General features: G+C 39.0%; 1 protein-coding gene across 7 annotated transcripts in view; it reads right to left on the bottom strand.

Annotated features, from left to right (window-relative positions):
• LOC128099428 (contactin-4) overlaps positions 1 to 23806 on the bottom strand; it is a 1007148-nt gene that overhangs the window by 197837 nt on the left and 785505 nt on the right. For all 7 annotated transcript variants that reach the window (XM_052721339.1, XM_052721341.1, XM_052721340.1 and 4 more), the window contains 2 exons: positions 11206 to 11308; positions 7957 to 8141 (listed from right to left, as the gene is read on the bottom strand). In XM_052721339.1, the coding sequence (XP_052577299.1) occupies positions 7957 to 8141; positions 11206 to 11308 (288 nt within the window). The remainder of the gene's footprint in view (positions 1 to 7956; positions 8142 to 11205; positions 11309 to 23806) is intronic.

Raw genomic sequence — 23806 nt, 5'->3', positions numbered from 1 at the left:
TATTTTATTTGTCTTACTACACACTTTTTTATGGCCTTTTCATTTTTATATAAGGCTCAGTTGATTTTTGTCTGGTAAGGGCAGAGGAAGATGCCTCTGAGCCAACACTTTTGCAGATAACATTGACAAAGAAACATTAAAAACCCACCATGGTGTAAGGATAGAAAGATGGCTCGGAGGTTAAGAGTACTTGTTGTTCTTGTAGAAGACCTGGGTTTGGTTCTTAGCACCCACATGGTGGCAAACAGTCGTCCTTAACTACAGTTCACGGGGTTTTTGATGCTCTTTTTGACCTCTGCAGACACCAGTTACCCACATGGTACACAGACATATATGAGGCAAAACACCCATACACATAAAATATAATAAAGAAATCAGTAGGAAATGTAAAGATACCCTAGAAGGCAAGTCATAGTAGGCATATTTTTGTTAATAGGTATTCATTAACATTGAAAACAAATATGATTACAGAAAGTCATGTGTCTATGAAATACTGGATGAGGTCTGTAAATGTGCTTTACCCGCTGTCAATGTGACACTCATTAAGAGACCATCACCATTATTTCATATCTTTGGGCTAATGTTTAAACTCATCTGCCATCTGCTCTCACCCAATTTTCTCCCCAGCCAGTGAATCTTCAGCTCTTGTCAGATAGGTTTTCTTCGTCTTTCGTTATAATAATAAGCCAGTTCCTGCCTCCACATCTTCGTTTATACCATCTTGTTTTCAGGACTCCTCTCCTTCCTTTTATCCCCTAACAAGTGTTTTGCTCTGTAGTGTATGTCCTCTAGAATCCCTCTGTCCTGCAAACCTCAGGCCTCCTCATCTGGGGCTCACTTGGCACACACAGCTTAAGTATTGTGTGTCATCAACTGTATTATTTCTCTTTTGTAATTTTAATTTTTATTTATTCTTTGAAAATTTCATACATGTATACAATGTATCATGATAATGTTTGCCCCTAACTTCTCCCCTTCAGTTCCTCCCAGGACCCCATCATATCTTCCTACAAACTTTATGTTCTCCTTCATAATTATTTATTTGTTTATTGATTTATTGATGGGTGGATGAATTGATTTTACTCACTGAGTTGAATTAGTGCTACTCACGTGTGCATGGGTATAGGATCATCCATGGGGAAATGGTGGTACAACCTCTGGCCACACATGACAACTATAAAAGTACATATTTTATCTTTTTCTCCCAGGGATATTACAGACAATTTGTGACTATAAGTGAGTTAGAGAGAACAAAATTAAGTCACAATATTTCCACTATTTAAAAGGCCTTAGGACTGATACACTAAAGTCAATTACACCCTAACATTAACCTATGATTGTAGTGTAACAGGAATTAATTTTTCATTTTCATCTTTACTTAAGCCTTGACCTAATGTTTCTTTGAATCTGCTCTGACTGTGATGAATTCATTCCCCTCCCCTGTCCACCATGAATTCCCAATACAATCAACAATATACAAGACTTACATGTGGCTCTCATAAGCATCACATGAGACATATTACTTCTTTTATTTATTTATTTATTTATTTATTTATTTATTTATTTATTTATTTATTTATTTATTTTGAGGCAGGTTTGGAGACTGTCCTGGAACTCACTCTGTAGCCCAGGCTGGTCTCAGACTCACAGAGATCTGCCTGCTTCTGCCTCCCGACTGCTGGGATTAAAGGCATGCACTACCACTGCCTGGGAGGCATATTACTTCTAAGGCAAACACCAACATTCAAGTTAGGTGGCATCAATCCCATGCTATCAGGAGACCCAGGGATGTTTGGACTCATATTGGGAGTATCCTGCTTTGCTCCAGGCCCTCTTCTGTAGCCAGAGGATCTAAAATTTTATCTACTCAGCCAATGACATTGGGAGTATTCATCTGGACCTATGATACTCAAAATGTGACCCCTGGACCACTGTGGATCCCCAGAATCCCTGCACGTCATCCATGAATTTCTCCTGTTCAAACCACATAGTGGTGTGAGACCAGATTTTCTTCATACTCTTCAACCAAACCAACACATCATGGTAGGGCAGACATAGAAATACATATGAGAATTTCGTTTCCTTATGCAAAAACAGATATTAAAGGGATTTGCCAAAACACAAATTCCACTCTTCTCCATAACTGTTTGGCTTGGGAAAGTTGAATCCATTTTCTTAAAATATATTAATTATCTAAGCATGCATTGTTTTCTGGTCATTTAAAATAAATGATATACTAGATCAAAATCTCAGTTTTAACTTACAACATGGTAAATATTGGTGGATCGACCAAAACACTATGAATACAGATTTGTGACATTCAATGATTCTTTGGTCTGAAAAGAACACTTGAAATTAGAAGTGTAAGATACCCCATTAGATGAGTGGATCCATTCATACAAAACTCAGCATGATAAGTTTAATGAATAAAATATATATTTAGTATGATTTGTCTTCTGTGGCAATATAGAGAGGCTAGAATTATGTTTCAACATACTGTTTTTGTTATGTCTTTGCTGCTTCTATTAGGATGAGGAGCTTCTGTTCCCTTTTCTATATTATTACTTACAGCATGCTCTTGATGCACACTCCTTGAAAAATTGTAGTGATTAAATTTATTGGTGTCATTAGATGCAAAAAAAGGAACAAAAATCATGGGTTGTACCTTATGTGACACCTGGGGGAACTGAGGGTCCCAATATGACTTCTGCCTAGGACAATTAAGCAGTTATTGCTGTACTGTGAAATCACCTTAACTGCTGTGTTCATCTTCTGGTCACTCTGTCCTTTAAGCCACTTTGCAGGGTTGAATATTATCTAGCTGTCACATACACATAGCACATCCACTGGGAATTAGGAAGCTGCACACAAAATGCTTCTGTAATCACTTACCGATGACCTCACACACGCTCACATACCCTCTGTAGTACCATCAAGCACACAGCTTTTCCTTTATAGTCACAGGACTGCAGCATGCAAAAACTAGACGCAGCTTACAAAAGTTGGAAGAACAATTTTTCTAAGAGCTCTTTTAGAACTCAGTGATAAGTTAGACCAATGTAAACAAAACATAACAAAGCAACAACAACAACAACAAAAGGAAAGCAAATGGGTCCATTGTTTATCCAGAAGTGTTCAGTTATGTCATTCATTGGTACAGAGAGTATACAGGTGACTGACTGATGGGTCCTTGACGTATTTTATCAAAGCACTGAACTGGGAGCAACAACAACAGCACGTGTTATATGGTGGGGAGCAGTTCCAGGCATAGCCAGATCCCATACAGTATATTATCTTGAGCAAAATAATGTTTTGTCCCTAAGTTTCTATTTTATTTATAAAATCAAAGGAATGGGCCCAATAGATTCTTCCAACAAAAGATTTATCAGAGTCTTTGAAATTAGAGTCTTTACTGGGATATACATTTCTCAGTTTCTTAGTGACCAGTGTAACAATTATTACTAGAGGAGAAAGTGTGCAAAAGGCACTACCAGACTCTTAGTTCATAGTTCATTCTTCCAGGTGAGGACTGTAATTCTATCTGTATATTTGCCCAAAAAACCCATGTGACTCCAGAGACGATCAGGTGGAATGACGAACAATTCCCAAGTGAAAGACGTACATTTTAAATTTTCCTGTCCTCTCTTCAAAGAAACTACTAGACCTAGACCTCTGAGTCTACTTGGTATATGTGGACTGACTGTGGTACCTTATGGGGCACCAAGATGGAAGCTTTCAGAATAACATGAACAATCTTTTGCAAGTAATATAATCTTGGGCTTCACTATAACATTGGTAACAATCTCTCACAGAGCAATGGTCCCTACCATGTGGTCCCAGTACAAGCATCAGCAGTAGTAGTACACCTGGGAAATTAACCAAAATGCAATCTTATATCTACCAAATCCAAACCTCCATGTACAGGGTCCAATATTCTATATTTTCTTAAGATTTCCCACTTACCCTGATGCACACTGAAGCTTCAGAACCTCTAGCATGGTATTTGGAATCTAGTTCTGTTTCTCAATATGTAAACATTAATCACACACTTTAATATCTCTGGGAGTCAGTTTCACTCTAAACTGGGTAGTTGGAGAAATGAAATGAGAAAGCCCCACTGACTCTGACTCCATAATACATCTGTCTCTCTAATTCTTTTCCCCCTTCAAGTCAGCCACGGACACATCTCATACAGAGGGACAAATGGCTGTTTCACTGTCCTTTCTGCTCCTGGGATTCAAACATCTACTCATCACAAGGCAGCCAGCACCTTAGAAGTGTGAATCAGAGGGAGTCCTTTCACCGCTTAACATCCTCCCATGGATGGTGAATAAAACCTAAACTCTCCCTGGCTTTCAAGATCCTGCCTAGTCCTCACCTTCCTTTGTTTCAGATGTATGTCTTTGGTCCTTATGATTTAGAAACACAGACTTTCTTCCTGAATCTTAAGCTTGCCACGAAGTTGTCAGACTCAGGGTCTTTGTGCCTCCTTCCTGTTTTCTACCTGGACTGTGCTTTCCTGTGGAAGGCGATCTCTTATTTTATTTGGGATTCTGCTCAGAGGTCAATATCACACATGCCTTCGCTGAATCCTTTACCTTAGAGTCTTTCCCTGTGACCAGTTTCTTTATACCCAAGGGTTATCATTACTTTCTCACTAAAACCTGAAGTATTTGAGTTTATTTATTTGCTTGAGTACTTAATCTGTTAATATCAGATGAAGTATCAAACCAGTGAGGGTAAAGGTTTTTCTAACATCCTGCTGTACATCAGTGGACCCCCACATAGTAGGGCCATGGAAAGATAGTGTTGAACAAATGCATAATATATTAAGGTCATATCAGGAAAGTTCTGCCCCAGGTAACAAATTTTACCATTCTACATCTGAAGACAGATTTATTTAAAATAACTGAAAAAACAGACTAAAATTGACTTCCCTGGCAAAGTGGAGATCTGCACAAAATAAACAGGATAAGGGAACATAAAATATTCTATGTCTGAAATAATCTCAGACCTTCATACATGGCTATAGCAAGTGGTACACATGAGCCTATGTGGACATGGCGGTAGCAGTGGCCAGGACCAGGTCCTCGGATGAATTCTCACAGGGGAGGGGAGGGCAATGTACCTCTGCACAGCAAGCTTTTGGAAGAAGGCTAAGTGCTTTTCTCAGTGCAACAAGGAAATAAAGATCCATTTTACCATGGTTGTTACTGCAGAGCTCCTAAATGGGTTAATACCATAGTAGAACAACAAAATAATGTGTCCCTCAGTTTTCTTTTTGATTATTAGTTTTTAGTTAGTATATAAGGGACCAGCTGTCACCATGAAATTCAAACAACGTTTGGTTTTATGCTTCTTTCTCACTCCCCTTACCTTTGACTCCCTCTAATCATCTTCTAGATTCTTATCCTCTTTCATGTCTATGTGTGAGAGATATCTACTTATACACATATGTACATTTTTACACTATAGACTGGCATCCACATATGACAGAGAAATGTTAATTTTGTCTATTTTCAGTCACCTTGTTTCAAATCCATCCATTGTCCTGCAAATTTTATTTTTCATTACAACTGAATATATAGATTTCTAAGCACAAATCCATAGTTTTAAATCCCTGAGCTAGCACACTTCAATGTTGTAAGGAATTGTCTTGTCAACAAAGGCAGAATGTTCCTGGATAAGTGACTAGGGCTACATTCTCCCTTTGCGGGACTCTACACAGTGATTTTAATTATAATAATTCATTTAACTTGAAGATTAAGGCGGCTGGATATTAGGAACAGAGCACTGGGAACACACCAAACCTCTCCCTTCAAAGAAAAAAAAAATAGAAAAGAAAAAAAAATGACAGTCAAGCACTTCTGTGTAATTAAGCCCTCCCTCGACAGTGAAAACAATATCAGCGATATGCTAGTTGAGGAAGAACAAAAGAATAAACAGATACAATAGCCAAGCGCTGTGAAAGTCAACTGATCTGACCTCAAAGTGACTGACAAGGCGGTGACATTCTGCTGTCTTCAGAAAACAGGCCAATTGTTCTGCTTCTTCAACAAGCACTGTTGTAGACAGTGCCATTTAGAAGGCAAGCATTGGCAGTCCCTGATTTTCATCTCTAGGACAGGGTCCCTGGGAAGCACCTACTTTACAGAAGGCTGGGGCCCATGACAAGGCTCTTCCTCCATCACAGTAACTCTACATTGTTGTGCTTCCTGAGCAGGAGATCGCCAATCCCTAGGAAGACCCATGGCAATCCTTGGCTACTGAAAACACCTTCTTAGCATATGGAATGCGAACATTTCACCTTAAAACAAAATCATGAAAGTGGAAATAACTTTATTCAATTCATTGAGTGATTTACATTAACACTTAGGAAATATCAACACTAAATCTAAAAGTCTATTCCATTAAGAAGAAAAAAAATGTTGCCCATTTTGCCTAAGTAAATTCAAGGGGTTGCTACCTGACATAAAGGAAAATAATTTTCAGGAGGGTGAGAAAAATAAATCCCAAATAGTTAAAAATACATGGCAATTGCTTCTTATCAAATAAATCTGTAACCTTGGCTCTTGTGAGTTTCCAGTTAACTGTAACATGTTACACATTCCATCCCATCAAATAAAACATCAACTCTCATAACTTAAGAAAGTGAAAGATCAAATATCAAATCTCTCATTTGGTATAGGTAGAAAGACAAATACATTGTAGTTTTTTTCCCAGACTACTGTTGTCCTGATCATTTTATAAAGAACTTTCTAGAATCTTGTCATACCAGCAACTTCACGGGTATGCGAGTCTAAAATGCTGAGAGTTGGGTATAAGAATATCAATGGCTGGTGCTGGATATGTTCTTTGCTTTCCAATCTGCTTCTAAAATGCTTCATATGATTACTGAATGTAGTTCTCAACTTATCTTAAAACTAAAGGAGTTTGGAGGAAGAGCATATAGAAAAAAGTGTTATTGACCAGGTGTGGTGGCATATGCCTTTAATCCCATCACTGAGAGTTCAAAGCCAGTCTAGTCTACACTGTGAATTCCATGACAACTAGAGCTACGAAACAGAGAGACCCTCTCTCAAAAACAAAACAAACAAAACAAAATAAAAATAAATTAACTTGTCATCTCTCAAATTTGTTTCAGAATGCACTTCTAGTGAAACCCTCTTCTGGATTTCAGATCAATAGCTTATGGAGCTTTCTAGGATACACTCAATAAGAACCATGTGGCACAGATTTTGCACTTATATTATGTTTGGGTCAATACAGATGATATGATCAGAAGAGGAGAAACTTCACATAAAAAAATCTATGAGATATTTTTATGCTCTTCTCTGATGTCCACTCTGAGAACTAAATTTGGGCAGTGTGCATTTTGAAATGTTCATGCTACCATATTAAACTGCTGTCGAGTAGGAGCAATTACAAAAGATTAGGATGAGCCTCAATTCAAAATTCAAATGAAGCACAGAGCTTCAATTACACACACACACACACACACACACACACACACACACACACACACACACACGAATAACAAATGATTTCCGGTGTCAGGCTTATATCTCAATGGGAAGAGAAAAACAGGAAATAGTCTCCTGTAGGAGTGTGTTCACACTACCATCCACCTCCTAAACACATCAGCTTAATTCCTTCCTCTCTGCTCTTTCAACAACCTTGCCCCCACCTACACTTTCCACACCCGGAGTCATTGAGGGCATGCTAATTATATAGAAAAGGAAGAGTCTTAAACAATCCTATTCTACATATAGAAAAGGAAGAGCCTTAAACGATCCTATTCTACATGGTTCAAAAAAACCAAAAACCAAAAACCAAAACAAAAAACCAACCAACCAACCAACCAAAGAAACCCCCTCCAACTGCAGACCTGCCAGTGCATGATTTTACTACGAAGCACTTCTGTAGCATGTCAAATAATGAGAACTGAAAACTTACCATAAAAAGTTAACTGTCCCTTTGCTACGTTTTTGCCCCTAGTGTTTTCAGCCACACATTCATATGAGCCAGCATCTTCCTGCTGAAAATTGGGAATTTCCAGAATTCCATTTGACTTGTGTCTTCTGGCTTTCCTTGCTATCGGCTTTCCATCAGCTCTCCGCCACAGAATAGTTGGGACTGGGCTGAGAGTGAGAAGAAAATGGGATGGACCAAATTAAAGAAAGCTCTATCTCTTTTTTAAATTGACGCTGATAACCCCTTCCATTGTCTCCAAAGTTAGGAGCACATTAAAACATTCCCCAAATTTCTTTCCTATATTACCATTATTTTAGCAACATCTTTATCTCTAGCATCATTCACTTCATGTTTTTCTTAAAATCAACATTCTTAACATTAAAGAATGTAATCAAGCACCTATGTAGCATTATCATGGAAAGGAACATTTTTAATAAGTTAATTTTATAATTTTCTAATATATCTAGTTTTTCTAAATTGTAGCTATTAAAATAAAAATGTTTAGGCACATATATGGTGGAATTAAAGTGGAGGTAACTTCCCGCACATCCCTCCCACTGAGATGGGGTCCATGTCTACTCCCCCTGAACTTGTTGGGCTCTTTAACCTGACTAATAAGTAGACAGGAGTGATATTGAGTTGATTTCTAGATTCAGGCATTAAGAGACAGACAGCTTCCATGCTCTTTTTCTTGGAACACTCTCTTTCAGGCACCTATGAGAAGTTCACCTTAATCCTGCCACACAGAGGTTGATTCATGGAGGTTCCCCTAACGATAGACCCAATTGGCCCCATCATCCAACCTTGCCTCCAAGATGCAGAAATGTGAACAACACTTCTTTGAGGTCTCCACACTACTGATGTGCCAGCTTCACACCATGAGACCCTCAGAGGCATCACACAGACCAAAAAAATCACCCAGCTAAGCCTTGCTTGGATTCAAACCCAGAAATCATGAGATAATAACAAGATATTAGCAGTTCGTGCCTTCTAAGTTTGTAATGCAGTAGTAGAGAGCAGAAACAATGTATTCTTCTAAATGTTATATCCAGCAATGTGAATAGCACACTGTAAGTTACACCCACATATTGAACAAGGGATAGTAAAAGTAATGAGCTCATAAAATGTTGAAACTACAACTTAATTGCTGGCATAGAGGAGCAATTCACTCGTGATAACCTGATCTGGGTAACACAGTTGTCCTTATTGTCATTTATATATTGGTGACCTCGCCAATTTATAGTGGTCCATTTGGAAGGTGGTTTGTGGAAACTAAAGTAGCAAGAAGAAGAAAAGAGCAATCTGTGGGGTCTTAATGTACTCTCAAGGCATCTATCATCTTCTTGCCATAACTGTTTGGAACACATCTTAAATCGCCAAGGAGGGCAGCCTGTCTGCAAATGAGTGGTTTTTAAGCTAACTGCAGCTTTTAGGATTGTGGCTTCCTAGCAGGGGATACAATTATTTACTTATTTATTTTTCACAGAAACACTCACAGAGAAGTAATTACACTAAAGACTTGCCAATCTTCTCTGGGAAAATTGAGATGGTATTTAAAAAATTAAAGCTATCAAATCTACTATATTTGTTTTAAAATAATTTCAGTTCATTAGGCAGACACTAACTCAAGATGCAGGAGGGCTCCATCAGAAGCATATTACGGGGGCCTTTATATTCAATCATATATATACTTCATACATGCCTTTAAACACAACTGTACTTAGGCTAGTCTTCTACTCTTAAGTGGGCGATGATGGTGTGTTTCAACAGCTACACACGCATATCCAAACATTTCTGTGTGGATTTGAGGAACCCAATTTGTGTCTTTTGTTTTTATTTTAGCACCATTCAAGCATTGTGAATAGACTTTAATTCATAGTCCCTTTGGAAGTGTGAGCAATGTGAATTTTGCTTTCTCCAGGGAGGGTTTTGTGAAGTGTCATCTTGCAAAGATTGCCAAATATAGACCCCGACGATCGAGTCACCTGCTCTTGCTATCTTCCTGGTTGTTTCATAGGTTCACAGAAAGACTTCACAATTTTAAGATCAGCCACATCACAATGCGCGCAATCTGCCTTTCTGCTCAGGAACACATCATTGCCATTTTCTGTGTCTCACATGTGGCTTTACAGCTTGCTTTCCATGTCTGTGCAGCACTCAGTCCTGCAGCTCTGTCATAATTTATACACTGTGGTAAGTTTTTAGGAGATACAAAATTACCACTGTGTGAAACCTCATCAAAGTAAAGATACTGCTGTGGCCTACACTGCCACAACTTGAAAACAATCATTCCATTAGAGTTGAAAATAAAATTGGAAATGCAAAGAATGACTAAATTTTCTGTGAAACACAAGACATTTCATTTCAAAATATTATACACTGAGACAAGGCCTGAGCAAGAACTCGTGTTGTGACTCTTGTCAATACTTAGGCACAGAGGAAATAGACAGAATTAAGAATGAGTAGCTGCCTAGATGGGGCTGAGTGAAAACACTGAAGTAGACCATTAAAATCCCTAAGGGCCCCAGCGTTCTCCCTTCTGGTGGTGGTTTACATTGTGGAGCCAAACCATTCCTGTTGGTTACTGGCATATAAAAATCCCAGCTGATCTGCATTTCCTTTCTGATGCCCTCTGGCAGATCCTCTATGGAAAGGCTAAGTGCTTTCCAAGTAAGTTCCTTTAAGTGCAATCTAGACGGAATAATAAAGTTGTGAATAATTTTCAGACCACTCTAAGATAGACTCTTAGAAAGCAGCTCTTCTCTGTCTCTAACGAGAGCGGAAGGGAATCCAAATGAGAGAGAAGAGTTTGGCAATTTGAAAAGGAATTCAAGAAAAAATTTTATATATCCTCTGTAAACGGGTCCAGCATGAAAGTCCCCATTTTTCCAATAGTCAGCTTGCCTGTACCTCAGATGAAGGCCATTGTTTTCCTGTCATTCTGGGTTAGACAGCGTGTGCATTATAGGTCATAATAATAGAACGGAATACTTTTTCAGAATCATCTGTTCTCCTCTCCTTTGTGGCCATGTCAGTCGTGGCAGCCCAATCCTTCTGGAGCCATTACCTGTCTTTCTCCATAGGAAGAGGACAGAATCAAAGATGCAAGCACAGAATTACAGAGAGAAAGACGACTTGATTTTCAGACAGCTCAGAAAACCATCGCTGTGAGCACCGAAGACAATTCTCTACCTGCCAGAGCTGCGGGGAGGAAGGACAACCAGAACTTACTTTCCTAAGGCAAAGCATTCCAACTTGACCGTTGTTCCTTTCTCAGCCGGGACTGTTTCTGGAAACTGCACTTCTATTTTGGGCTCATATTCACCCATCACCCCTGTAAACAAACAAAGAAACCAAATCTCAGAGGTTCTGTCAAGATGTACATAAGTGTTTTCTGTCACCTAGAATACTCCTGTGCATTGATAGGTGTACACTTAATTCCTTCATCTGAAATAGACTCTACTCCAATACCATGCAACCCCAGCTCTTCTCCAGTCTCTTGGAGAGAAAAACTCATGTCACAGCATTTACACCACCTGCAGAGGATTACATTCTCTGTGTTTCTCAGAAGTACTTTGTAAAGGTCGCTTTGGGTGGGGGAAGGAAAAAGAATTAATATATTCCTAGTCAGTAGGAATACCACTCCCTTGGGAACACACGGCACAGAACATTAAACTATTTATAAACACTTTAAAAATACATCCTTTGTGGTGTCCACATAGTGATTTCTTAGAGTCATTCTCTGGCCACAGTGCTTATTCACATCTGAGGCCAATCTGAAAGGATCTAAGCGAGTACATTCAAGGCAGCCTCTGAAGCTGTATTCTATGTTGTCAGCCCATAACAAATGGTCAGCACCTATAGCCTGCAATTTTTACATGTGCTTGTCCTGTCAAAGTTAATTACCTTGGTAGTCATAATCCCCCATATCGAGAAAGATGACTGTGTGATGACAGTCACAGTGACAACCCAACAGACTAAATCTATGTTTTGTGACTAAAAACATATCATTTATTTCCTATCAATACCTATCAATACTATCTTCACTCATTAGCTAAGACTGCCCACTGGTTTAATATGCTTATTTCTATTTCATCTCTGGACAGTTCCATGATTATTGATTCAACAGTACTGGTGAAGAGTTTGGGGTTATCAAGTTCATTGCAAAGCGAGTGGTCACTTCAGTTCATCTCTCATATAGCCCCCCATCCCCACCCCTTAGTCAGAGCAAAGAGAAATGAAAGGTTTCAGAAGAAAAGAGTAACAACAAGGAACGGACGGGCACAGGTGCAGGAACAAAGCGAGCTGATTTTATTCATCTTGCAAACACTTTCCACGTGCTGGTTCAGAAAACGGAGAGGCGCCACAAGGATCTAATCAGTCCATGAAAGAACAGCTCAGCACTATGAGTTAGATATTTCCAGTGTTGCTGGGTTTGCCGTGAGGGCTGTGGTGGAGGGGTGAACTCGAACACAGTTCTGCCGTTGCTGTTTGGTTTTCTTTTCTTTTTTAGACTAAAGACTAGCTTTAGAAGGGACTTTGAGATAACTTCCCCACTGTCCTTAAAAAGAATCTTTTTAGATTCATTTATTTTCTATGTATGAACGCTTTGCCTGCATGCATGTATGTAGACAGTGTGAGTGTGTGGTATCTAAGGAGGTCAGTAGAAGCCATTGGATCCCCTGGAACTGGAGTTACAGATGGTGATGAGCCACTATGTATATGCCGGAAACTGAATCTTGGTCCTCTGCAAAAATAGGTGCTTTTAACTGCTGAACCATCTTTTCTTCTAGGGTCGTTAAGTTTGATGTTCCTGAATACACACTTCAGTGCATCTAGGGGATATCATAGTTAGGGCCTTTTAGAGCAAAGGATCAAGACAACTCCGAGTTCTCAAAAGCATACAACTGCTGTTGATAGCCATCCTTCCTTTTACAAGGGATGCTGTAATTTCAAAGGAGTTAACACTTTGTTTTCAGTCCCACCAATATCTAGTTAATGGTCAAAGTTAAAACTCAAGGCTTGAGTCCTCACCTTTTACTATGACCTTTCTCCACTGTAGTATATAAAACTGCCAAAGTAAATTAAGACAGACACACCAGAGCCACATTTGACTTGTTCACGAACAAAGCTATTTTCCTTTTTTTTTTTTTTTTCATCAAGTCTCTGCCATAATTCCTCTTGCACCTCCATTTGATTGCTTCCCTTTGAGCATTAGCACAAAGCTGACTGGGTAATGGTGTGGTGCATACTAACAGCAGCATTCACACACAGCTGCTGAACTTGCTAACAAACCGTCTGTACGGTTGGATCATCATCCCATAAATATCAGTAGTATGGCTCGGAGTGCAGAGAGCACGTTAACACCTTTAGTGCTGTGCATGTGGCTGTACACTCTGAGATCGGTGTTAATTGAAAAAAAAAAAAAAAAAAAGGAGCTGCCTTAAGAGGGGGAGGTCTTTGTCTTCCCAGGAAATCAAGGCAGTTTGCGTGGCAATACATCACATGTTGAATGGAGACGAGACAATAAGGTTGAAAATATTAACGGCAAGGATGTCTTAGAAGTGATTGGCTTTGTCCCTGTCTTATCTTTTTATATTGTCATTACATGTGCATCATGCTTCTCTAATGAATCTATGAAGATTATAGTGAGGAGAAAGTGTATTTTATATAACCCTGTTCTGAGCATCAGTGTGCATGGAGACTCAATGGCCAGATTGTCAAATATCTATTTCCCTATCTTAAAAGTTCTACCTATGAGAATGTGGATTTGGAGTCTCCTCTTGTAGAATTGTTCCATAGAACTCCCATTCCACCCCTCTGAATGTCCTGCTCTCTAGCTCACTGTGGTTTGTGAATGACTGGAAAGAACCAACATTTCTTCTGCTTCATTTCTTACTGTTTCCAAAGTACTTAAAAAAACAAACATTTTTTAAAGATGTAACTTGCATATTAACAATTTTCTGATTTTAATGGCACAGTTCAATGATTCTTAGCAAGTTTGTTTACACATTCTGAGCATTTCCAATACCCAAATAATATCTGTGATGCCCATTTACTGTTAATTTCCAGCCCCGGCACAGCACAGCACAGACTGCAGCAGCCTCTGACCTGCTTTCAGCACAATCTAGCTGCTCTGGGCATTTCATAGTAATGGGATCATATATCTGCATCCTATTAAAAATACTTATTTCTTTTTATTTTATTTATATGAGTGTTCCCCTTGTGTATGTATGTGCATCACATGTATGTCTGGTTCCTTTGGAAATCAGAAGAGGGGACCAGATCCTTTGGAAATAGAATTCTGGACAGTTGTGAGCTGCCATGTAGGTTCTGGGAACTGAATCTGGATCCACTGAAAGAGCAGCCAATGTTTTTAACTGCCTGCTTCTCTCCAGTCCCCAGTTGGTGTCATTCCCATCTGGCTTCTTTTATATGACATGCTTTCAAGGCCCATGCTATAGCACACCAACATTCTGTTTGACCTGTTTTAAAAAAGGACGCCACTGTAGGCATATCCCGCATTTTATTTATAAGATGAAAATTTGCATTAGTTTCATAGTGGTCCTATTACAAAGAACTACAAACCAAGCAGTTGAAAGGAACATGTTTTGCCACAGTTCTGGAGGCCTGGACAGGTCTGAGCTCTACGACTGGGTATATAGCCTTGCTTCTTTCTAGGTTCTGAGGGTAGCTGTTAATCTGCAGTGTTCCTTGGCTTGTAGTTATGTCATTCAAATATCTGCCTTTGTTTTCAGATGACTCTTTCTCTGTATCTTCTCTGTGGATGAAAGCCCCATTCTATTGCAGGATGACCTCATTTTAATTATCTGGACTTATAATGATCCTAGTTATTAATAAAGCTCCATTTTAAGGATGGAGGTGGGAAGAGGTAAGATGCAACATACTGCAATACTGACTGATGACCATTTGGGCAGCTGCCATATTTATCTATGGCCAATGATGCTTCATTGAGCCATGATGTGCTTTGTGGGGACATATATTCATTTGCTTTATGTTCTCTGTGACATTCATATACATGGCTCTTCGCTGATTTATGTTTTACTTCAAATGATGCAGCCTCAAAGTAATGTTTTCTGTCCATTCTCTCTAAACTCTGTCTCTACTATTAATTTCTATCAGCATTTCCTTTCCTTCATGTTACTTATCACAATGTAAGACTCTCTCATTTGTTTATGTTTTTAGTGGCTTTCACCCAGATGAGAAAACACACCACCAAGTGATGTATCTGTGTTTTTCATACTTATATTCCTATTTTAGATTCCCAGTCTCTTAATAGGTATTCAATAAATAACTATGGACATGAAACACCTTAAAAACTCCAGAGCACCTCTCAACAGTGTGACTGTTTCCTATCATCATCTTTACAGATAGTTATAAACAATGTATTTCCCCCATTGTACATTGAATCTTGAGGAGTAAAAATTTAATTTTTTTCGATGTCATTCACCAATCCTATCTAAGTAATAACAGGAATATGAGAAAAGTGAGATGAACGGGAATGTGTGGCAAGGAGAAAAGATGGGAGGCATGAGGCGTTTTAAATATAGCCTATAATAGTAAGAGACACATGCTGTTTTCCAGCCTTGAGAGTCATTTACTATATATCCTTGTGGTTTTCATTTACTAACATCAACTGTATAGCTTGTTTTTCTGGACATACAGGGTTAGTTTCTTGGTATATAGAGTGATCCATATTTATAGCTATATAAATATGAACAAAGAATTATCAGTAAGAACAGGTTGATCTGAATACACAGCAGTAGTTACAGTACATAAAGATGATTTTCACTGCTGCTTACAGTAATGTCAGTGCACATAATGAGTAACCTCGTCTTATCATACGAATAAGGGAAGCACTTTTCTCCAAGTATATTGTGAATAGTATTCTGGGAACCCCTGTGGAAGTGCTCCATCTAATTTGGGCTACATCTGGTGCAGGCTGCATTTTATTTGGTTATTTCTTTTATTTTAACTATCTGCCTTTATTTTTTATATCAAAAGTCAAATCTGTTGCCTTTCTGTTTTGGGGAAAACAAAAGGCTGTTTAAAACACAGACATATCTTTTTAGGTCATTTCTCTGACCACCTGGACATGTTTGAACTTAATTGATCCACAGATGGTCCGGTGGCTTTCAAAGCACGGCCATTGATAGAATTACTCCTGAATACTTTTTCCATCTTCACAAAGGTGGGAGATATTAAAGTCTAGGTTTATCTACTTAACCCAGATAAACTAGAGGGAATGCATGCAATACACCCTGGTTCAACCAGGAAACAAAATGTCTGCTACACTTTTCTTCCATATAGATTAAATAATTTACCCATCGTGTCCAACTGTAAAAAGACACACTTTCCTCTATATATTTATTTGAGAGGCTGGAAAACCAGTCTTGGCTTATGAAAATGCAGTTTCAATGTTTTTTGTTCTTTGGAACTAGAGATCCACTATAGCAGTTGTGAGAGTTACATAAAGCACCTGAAATTCCTAATGTCAAAGTTCCCAAAAGGCAAGGTCTTTGCTCTGTTTATGCTACAGTAGAACTTAATAAATATTAACATCCATCATAAAGTATTCAGTACGCTTGGCAAAGGGGGCTGGGGCTCACCAAGGTTAACACTGTCCTGATTTCTGTTTTCACAACTTTTACAAGGCTACTGTTTTTTGGTACGATGCCTGGTGATATGGCATACTTAAACAATGATGAATTGCTTCCTGTGTGTAAAAGCTGATTTTGTAAGGAAACCTGGCTAGGCGCTCCCTGGTGTTTATTCAGAAGCAGTCATTCATTCTGTGATTGAAGTCACCTGGAGGGCTTTAGTTTCTAATTTCCAGAGCAGAATGAAAGCCCGAGGATGAAGAGCGGCATTTCCAAGTAGCTCCCAGGTGACGCTGCTAATAGTTTGAGTAAAACACCTTGAGTGCCGCTCTCCTAATTCTGAGTGGAGCAAGATGTCTGACCTCACATGAATAAACCTGTCCTTTGTGAGCCAGTCATGGTGGGAGATCCTAGGAATGGAGCTCTACCGGCAATGAGGCAACTGAAAGCCACAACTTTGTTGATGACCTTGTGGGTGGAGATTGCTTCACATTTAAAATCTGGACACTTATTGAGGGTTGCTGCCCATGTCTGTGAGGACACAGGATTTAAGGATATAGATGACAATTGACAGATGATGAAAGTGAAATCAGCCCCATGCTGCTCTTGTTTAAGTACAATTTGCAGAGCACTGTGCCGGCAGAAGGAAGACAGTTTGCAAAACTGTGCACCGAAAGAGTTTTGCCAACGCCTGCCTTAGCTGGAATCTGTGCTTGCTAAATTAAACCACAGATGGAACGAACATTTACTAACTTCCACTGAGTGAGATTTTCTACTGAAAAAAAAAAATTGCCAAAATTGTTTTGGAAAAAGTTTCTGCATTTACTTTCTTGAAAAACAAGTCACATGGTATGCATTCTATTAACCTAAAAATATTTGAAAATATCTGATTAGTCATACAAGTTCCCTTGGCTGAGTTTACCACTGTGGCCTTACATACACACACACACACACACACACACACACACACACACACACACACACACACACACACAATTTTTCCATAGTATGAAGGAAAATCCGATGAAATTCTGAGGACTGGTGGAGGTTATTTCTGTTTCTGAGATAAAAACCTATGACCAAAAGAGATTTAGAGAGGAAACAGTTTATTTGACTTACACATCATCCTCATAGTCCATCATTGAGAGATGTCAGGGCAGTAACACAAGCAGAAGTAGAGGCAGGGACCATGAAGAACATTTCTTACTGGCTTGCTTTCCATAGTGTGCTCAGCCTGCTTTCTTATATGACCTAAGACTACTTGCCCAGGGGTGGCACCACCCACAGTGGGCTGGGCCTTCCCACATCAATTATTAATCCAGAAATGCACCCCCACACACATGCCCATGGACTAATCTGATGGATTCAGTTCTTCAGCTGAGGTGCCTTCTTCCCAGATAACTCTAGTTTGTGTCAAGGTGACAAAAAATAACGGCTGGAGGATCTCATATATCACTACCCACAGTTCAGTAAGATAATGCCCTCTAAACTGAGTGTTTAAACTAGAATCTCCTCACTGCTAGAGAAAGGTAAGGTAGTAAATCATGTGTGTTTTACTATCAGGATCTTGGAATGATCTCCAAACCCTCACATGAGAAATGAAAGTAAATGCATTCTTTGTTTTAAATAATATCTGTTCCGCCTTCCTTTCTCTTCAATAGTTAAGATGTAGAGAGAACTTTTTCCAGAAGGCTCTCTCAGTACAAAGACAGAGTGAGCATGTATCACTGCTTGGCCGGGGGAGTGTCTGCTTACCTGAATGCCTGAGGTAACTTGCTGTATCCAGTATGTGCAACTCACTATAGAATATTGAGCTATTTTTTTGTCTCCTTTGAGGATACTCATACATACTAAAATATTCTTCATGTTGTTTTGAATTAATTCTCTCTCTGTCTCTGTATGTACTGACACTAACTGAACTCAGTAGAGGCACTATTGATAGACAGTTTTTTTTTTGTTTGTTTGTTTTGAAATTTAATAATAGCATCAGTGTCTCAGAAGTCAGCAAAGCTTTTTTTTTTTTTTTTAAATTTATTTTAATTTATTTTGCAATACAATTCAGTTCTACATATCGGTCACGGATTCCCTTGTTCTCCCCCCTCCCGTCCCCCTCACCTTCCCCCCAACGCCCCCCCCCCCATTCCCATCTCCTCCAGGGCAAAGCCTTCCCCACAGACTGAGGTCAACCTGGTAGACTCAGTCCAGGTAGGTCTAGTCCCCTCCTCCCAGGCCAAGCCAAACAATCCTGCATAGGCCCCAGGTTTCAAACAGCCAACTCATGCAATGAGCACAAGATCTGGTCCCACTGCCTGGATGCCTCCCAAACAGATCAAGCCAATCAACTGTCTCACCCATTCGGAGGGCCTGATCCAGTGTGGACCCCTCAGCCATTGGTTCATAGTTCATGTGTTTCCATTCATTTGGCTATTTGTCCCTGTGCTTTATCCAACCTTGGTCTCAACAATTCTCGCTCATATAAACCCTCCTCATTCTCGTTGATTGGACTCCCAGAGATCCACCCAGGGCCTAGTCATGGATCTCTGCATCCAGATCCCTCAGTAGTTGGATGAGGTTTCTAGCACAACAATTAGGGTGTTTGGCCATCCCATCACCAGAGTAGGTCAGTTCGGGCTGTCTCTCGACCATTGCCGGCAGTCTGTTGTGTGGGTATCTTTGTGGATTTCTGTGGGCCTCTCTAGCACTTTGCTTCTTCCTGTTCTCATGTGGTCTTCATTTACCATGGTCTCCTATTCCTTGTTCTCCCTCTCTGTTGTTGATCCAGCTGGGATCTCCCGCTCCCCCAAGCTCTCTTTCCCTCGACCCTCGCCTTTCATTACCCCCACTCATGTCCAGGCTGTTCATGTAGATCTCATTCCATTTATCTGTCATTGGGCGATCCCTGTGTCTTTCTTGGGGTCCTGTTTTCCGGGTAGCCTCCCTGGTGATGTGAGTAGCAGACAATTCATCCTTGTTTCATGTCTAGTATCCCAGCAAAGCTTTTTAATGGAAGGTCAGAGAGCACAAGATTCACTTGGACCCTGTGGGTAGAAGGGCTAAACTTTCTCATTGTACTTTGCAAACAGTCATGGACAAATGCCTGCCGATTGGCAGGTAAGTGTGTGCTAATAAAACCTTATTAAATAAAAACAGGTGGTGGGCCCAGGAGCCATAATGGGCTGACCCCAAGCATTGAGAAAATGGAGAAGATAGTAACATTTGAAAGAACAATGTCATCAACAGACTATTAGAACTAACAAGAGGTTTCAATAAGCTTAGCAGATATCAAATAACTTTTAAGAGTAGAAGCATTCCTTAACAAGCAATAACAAATTAGATAATATGGTTACAAACAAAGTACCATTTAGAATAGCAATAAAAATGATAGAAAAATCTAGAAATGATCCAAGAATAGCTAACTTATCAGTGTGGAAAAATTTAAAAATTTTATTTAATGAAATAGGCCATGGGCATAGCTTGCCTGCAAGGAGTTTGCCAGCACTGAGTAGCTTCTGCTGGGAACTCTTTTTTTCATTTTAGGTCGCCCAACATTTCCTTGAAGATTCTCAAGACCTTGCAAGTGTCTCTCACACACAAGTTGTCAATCGAGTCATAATTCCATCCCCATTCATAATTCTGTGGCTTTGGTATATCACTGAAAGGGAATCTGTTTTAATGCTGCACTCGCATGCATTGTAGCCTCACTCTATATCCTAGAGTATATGCCCACTAGATATCCTAACTGTACTATTTCTGAGTACAGAAAAAACTTCCATATTCTTACTGGAAAGCTTACAAAGTGTTTCCTCAATATTTATTGGTTAAATATATGATTAAGACTTTGAGGTTAGCAGTTGAGAAATGTGCTTACTCCTAAACCTGACTAACTGAAGTTTATCATTGGGCCCACATGATAGAGTGAAAGAACTGACTCCTGAAAGTTGTCTTCTAATCTCCAAACCTCCAGCCCAATAAATAAATAAGTAAATAAAATTATCAGTCCAAGCCAACTCAGTTCTGGGCAGCACACCACTAGTACTTTATTTTATCCATAGTTTCTCCATCTGTTATTCTATTGTTGAGAATTCACTTTTATAACCCCAATAAAACTAGGTCCTTTGCTAGTTTCCAGTTCTCTAAGATTGTTTCCATGGGCCGAAAACTGGCTCTTTCGACTTCATAGTATACTGCACATCAGGCACACTGAACAGATGCTTCCTAACTGACTAGCCAAATGACCATTCAAGACCTTTGGCCCCCATGGACCTGAAATGGAATTGGCTGGAATAGAGGTCTAAAGATGACTGCCAAGTTCCTAAGCTTGTCAAACCTTCAGAATATCTGCAGCCATTAAGACTCTATTAAATCAGATTAGCTATGGCAGCTTAGAGAAACAGCTCATATCCTTTAGTCATTTAGATGTTCTCATCAAACATGTTTTACGCCCACAGATCCTTAACTGTGATGTTGTTAGAAAATTAAAAACAAGACAAGATTGCTGTGACAAAGCTGCATGAAAGTTGCAATAAAAGTGAGATTTAAATAAAGGAGAAAGTTTTGGGGAAAAATACTTAAATAATAACATTGAAATCGAGGATATATACTTTTGCCTGTTGCCTAAATGCTGGGTTATCAATAAAAGACTCTAAGTAGGTCAAGTACACACCGAAAGAACTACTCTAAATGCTCTAATGTCTTTTTTAAAAATCCGACTCCTAGGTTAATTAAGTGGCCCATAAATAAAGCTGATTTATTCATAAAGACAAATAGTGTTTGCTAGGGCCCCCATGAGACTTAAATGCAGGTTGGAGAAATATTAGGAACACTTACTGTGAGCAGTTAGCAAGATTGTAATGGAGGAAACATGAGATAGAGGCAATACGTTTCCAAAAGTCCCTCTTTTGCTTTATTTATTTATTTTGATATTTGCTTTGGTATAAATTTGGAACTATAGAATGGGCTGTGTTTTGTGGCCCATGTTTTAATGTTGATAGAGATGGGGGCTCATTCCATGGTCCCAGTGTAGTGAAGGTGAACTTTGCTGCCTGCTAAGATTTGTATGTGGAAGAAATCTGACCCAATGAGGAAACATGCATCTTGTCTGTAGACTAGTGTTTTATGTGACTTGATCTTTGCAAATTTTGATATTGAAGTAAACTGAAAAGCTGTGCCTAGAATTCCCTAAATGACAAGAAGAAATCTTAGAGATAATATAATACATATTATACATTCATATGGCAAAGACAGCTAAGGACCAGAGAAATGAGACCACGACCTCATATTACTTGGAAGCTGATCTGTTACTGTACTCCACAATTCCATCACCTTTCCCTTCCTACACATGTTCAGAACATTTATTTTTGTTCACTTTGGGTGTTCTTTGAATCTAGGCGATGCTGAGATCATCATCATCTGGCCTTTCTTCCATTAGGTTAAAGCAAGATTTAAGATAATAACATTAAATGCTTCAACACTAAGCCTGATCACTGTTCTCATGGCTGAATACTATTAAGTTAGTTAGGGGAAGAGGAGAAGACATGGGAAAACATGGTTAGGAATTCCACTTATACTCTGATAATATAAATGTACAATTTTAGTATTTAAAAAAATTTAAATTTTTTTTCAAGAATTTCTTACAGGAGTATTATATTTCCACCATTTCCACCTCCCCTTCTTCTCCTCCAACTCCTCCTATTCCACCTATTCCCACTAGAATTCATGATTTCTTCTTTTTCAATTATTAATAGGCTCATGGGTTTTAGGTTGACACTTTGGGATTCAATAACCTACAAGGAGAAAGCTAGAGGCAATGTCTTTCAATATTTTAATTTTATGCTGAAGTATAAACATTCAAAAAGTAGCCGGGCGGTGGTGGCGCATGCCTTTAATCCCAGCACTCGGGAGGCAGAGCCAGGCGGATCTCTGTGAGTTCGAGGCCAGCCTGGGCTACCAAGTGAGTCCCAGGAAAGGCGCAAAGCTACAGAGAAACCCTCTCGAAAAACCAAAAAAACAACAACAACAACAAAAAAAGTAAATTTCACATAAAGGCACACAGACATATATGCATATATATGCATATTGCTAAGATGTAAATAAATACAAAGATTAAAGAGAGAAAAGAAATTTGAAAACCTGCAAGGATAAATTTGTTGTTCCCTATTCCTTGCTATTTCTTCTACATAGAGTTAGTTCTAATTAGGGAAAACAGTTTAAAATATTTAACAACCAGTGTGCAAATCAAGACTCATCAAACAGAACCAGGCTGACGTCATCTTGCTCATCAGTTATCTTGGTTCTAGTGCGCAAAACAAAACCTGCAAGCCAATCTCTAGCCAGTCTCAAGGAACATAGATAAAGGGCCAAGTCTAGACAAGTACTTGCTATGCTCAGTTAAATGCTCACATGAGTGATATACATCAGCATCCTTATAGACTTCCTCATTTCACAATTGCTATTCTATGATAACTCCTTTTGTCATGAGAGATTTCAGGGGGAGTGGAGGGCAAAGGCTGAGGCTATAGGAGTAGCCGTTCAGGTTATCATCAAATTCTACTATTTCTCTAGCATATGTTTTACAGTAATCTGTTACTTTTTATGGAAAATTTGGGACAAATTTAGGACCTGTACAGAAAGTATATAATACTCCAAGCTCATTGATATTAATAGTTAGCATTGGGGCTAGTATTGATCCACAGACTACTGTACTGCCTCTAGTAATAGCTCAGATGCACTTTTACTAATTAAAATATTTTCCTTTTGGGATACCTAAGTGATAGGCACATGTTGCCAAATAACACCTTGTGTTATTTTTCATAGCACATTAAAAATATGTAAAAAAATAATTACATTCTCCGAAACAAAATTCTGTCATATCTGTCTAACAATTTTCAATTATATATTTTCAGAAGAGAATACTATGAAACAAGCTTTGGTTACTTGGAAGAGTCCCAAATGTAACATTAAAAAAAATATTAAGGAAAAGAGAAAAAATAAGCATGAGACACCAGAGCCAAGGACAGCTTTTCCTGAATCTCAGTTAAACAGAGATTTATAGGGGCCAGGAGTCTGTCTGATACTGCCCTTCCTCACTTCTGAGCTCCTCAGTAACCCCTTTCTCCCAAATCAAAGATGTACAATTTGGTTATCTTTAAATTCTCTCCCGCTCATCCATATGTAGTTATGTGTTCTTGATACTCATGTGTGCAGGTACACAG

This window comes from Peromyscus californicus, unplaced genomic scaffold, assembly GCF_007827085.1.
Source record: "Peromyscus californicus insignis strain IS unplaced genomic scaffold, ASM782708v3 Scaffold_6__1_contigs__length_162567912, whole genome shotgun sequence".
Classification (NCBI taxonomy): domain Eukaryota; kingdom Metazoa; phylum Chordata; class Mammalia; order Rodentia; family Cricetidae; genus Peromyscus; species Peromyscus californicus.
This window is presented reverse-complemented; position numbering and strand designations above follow the sequence as displayed.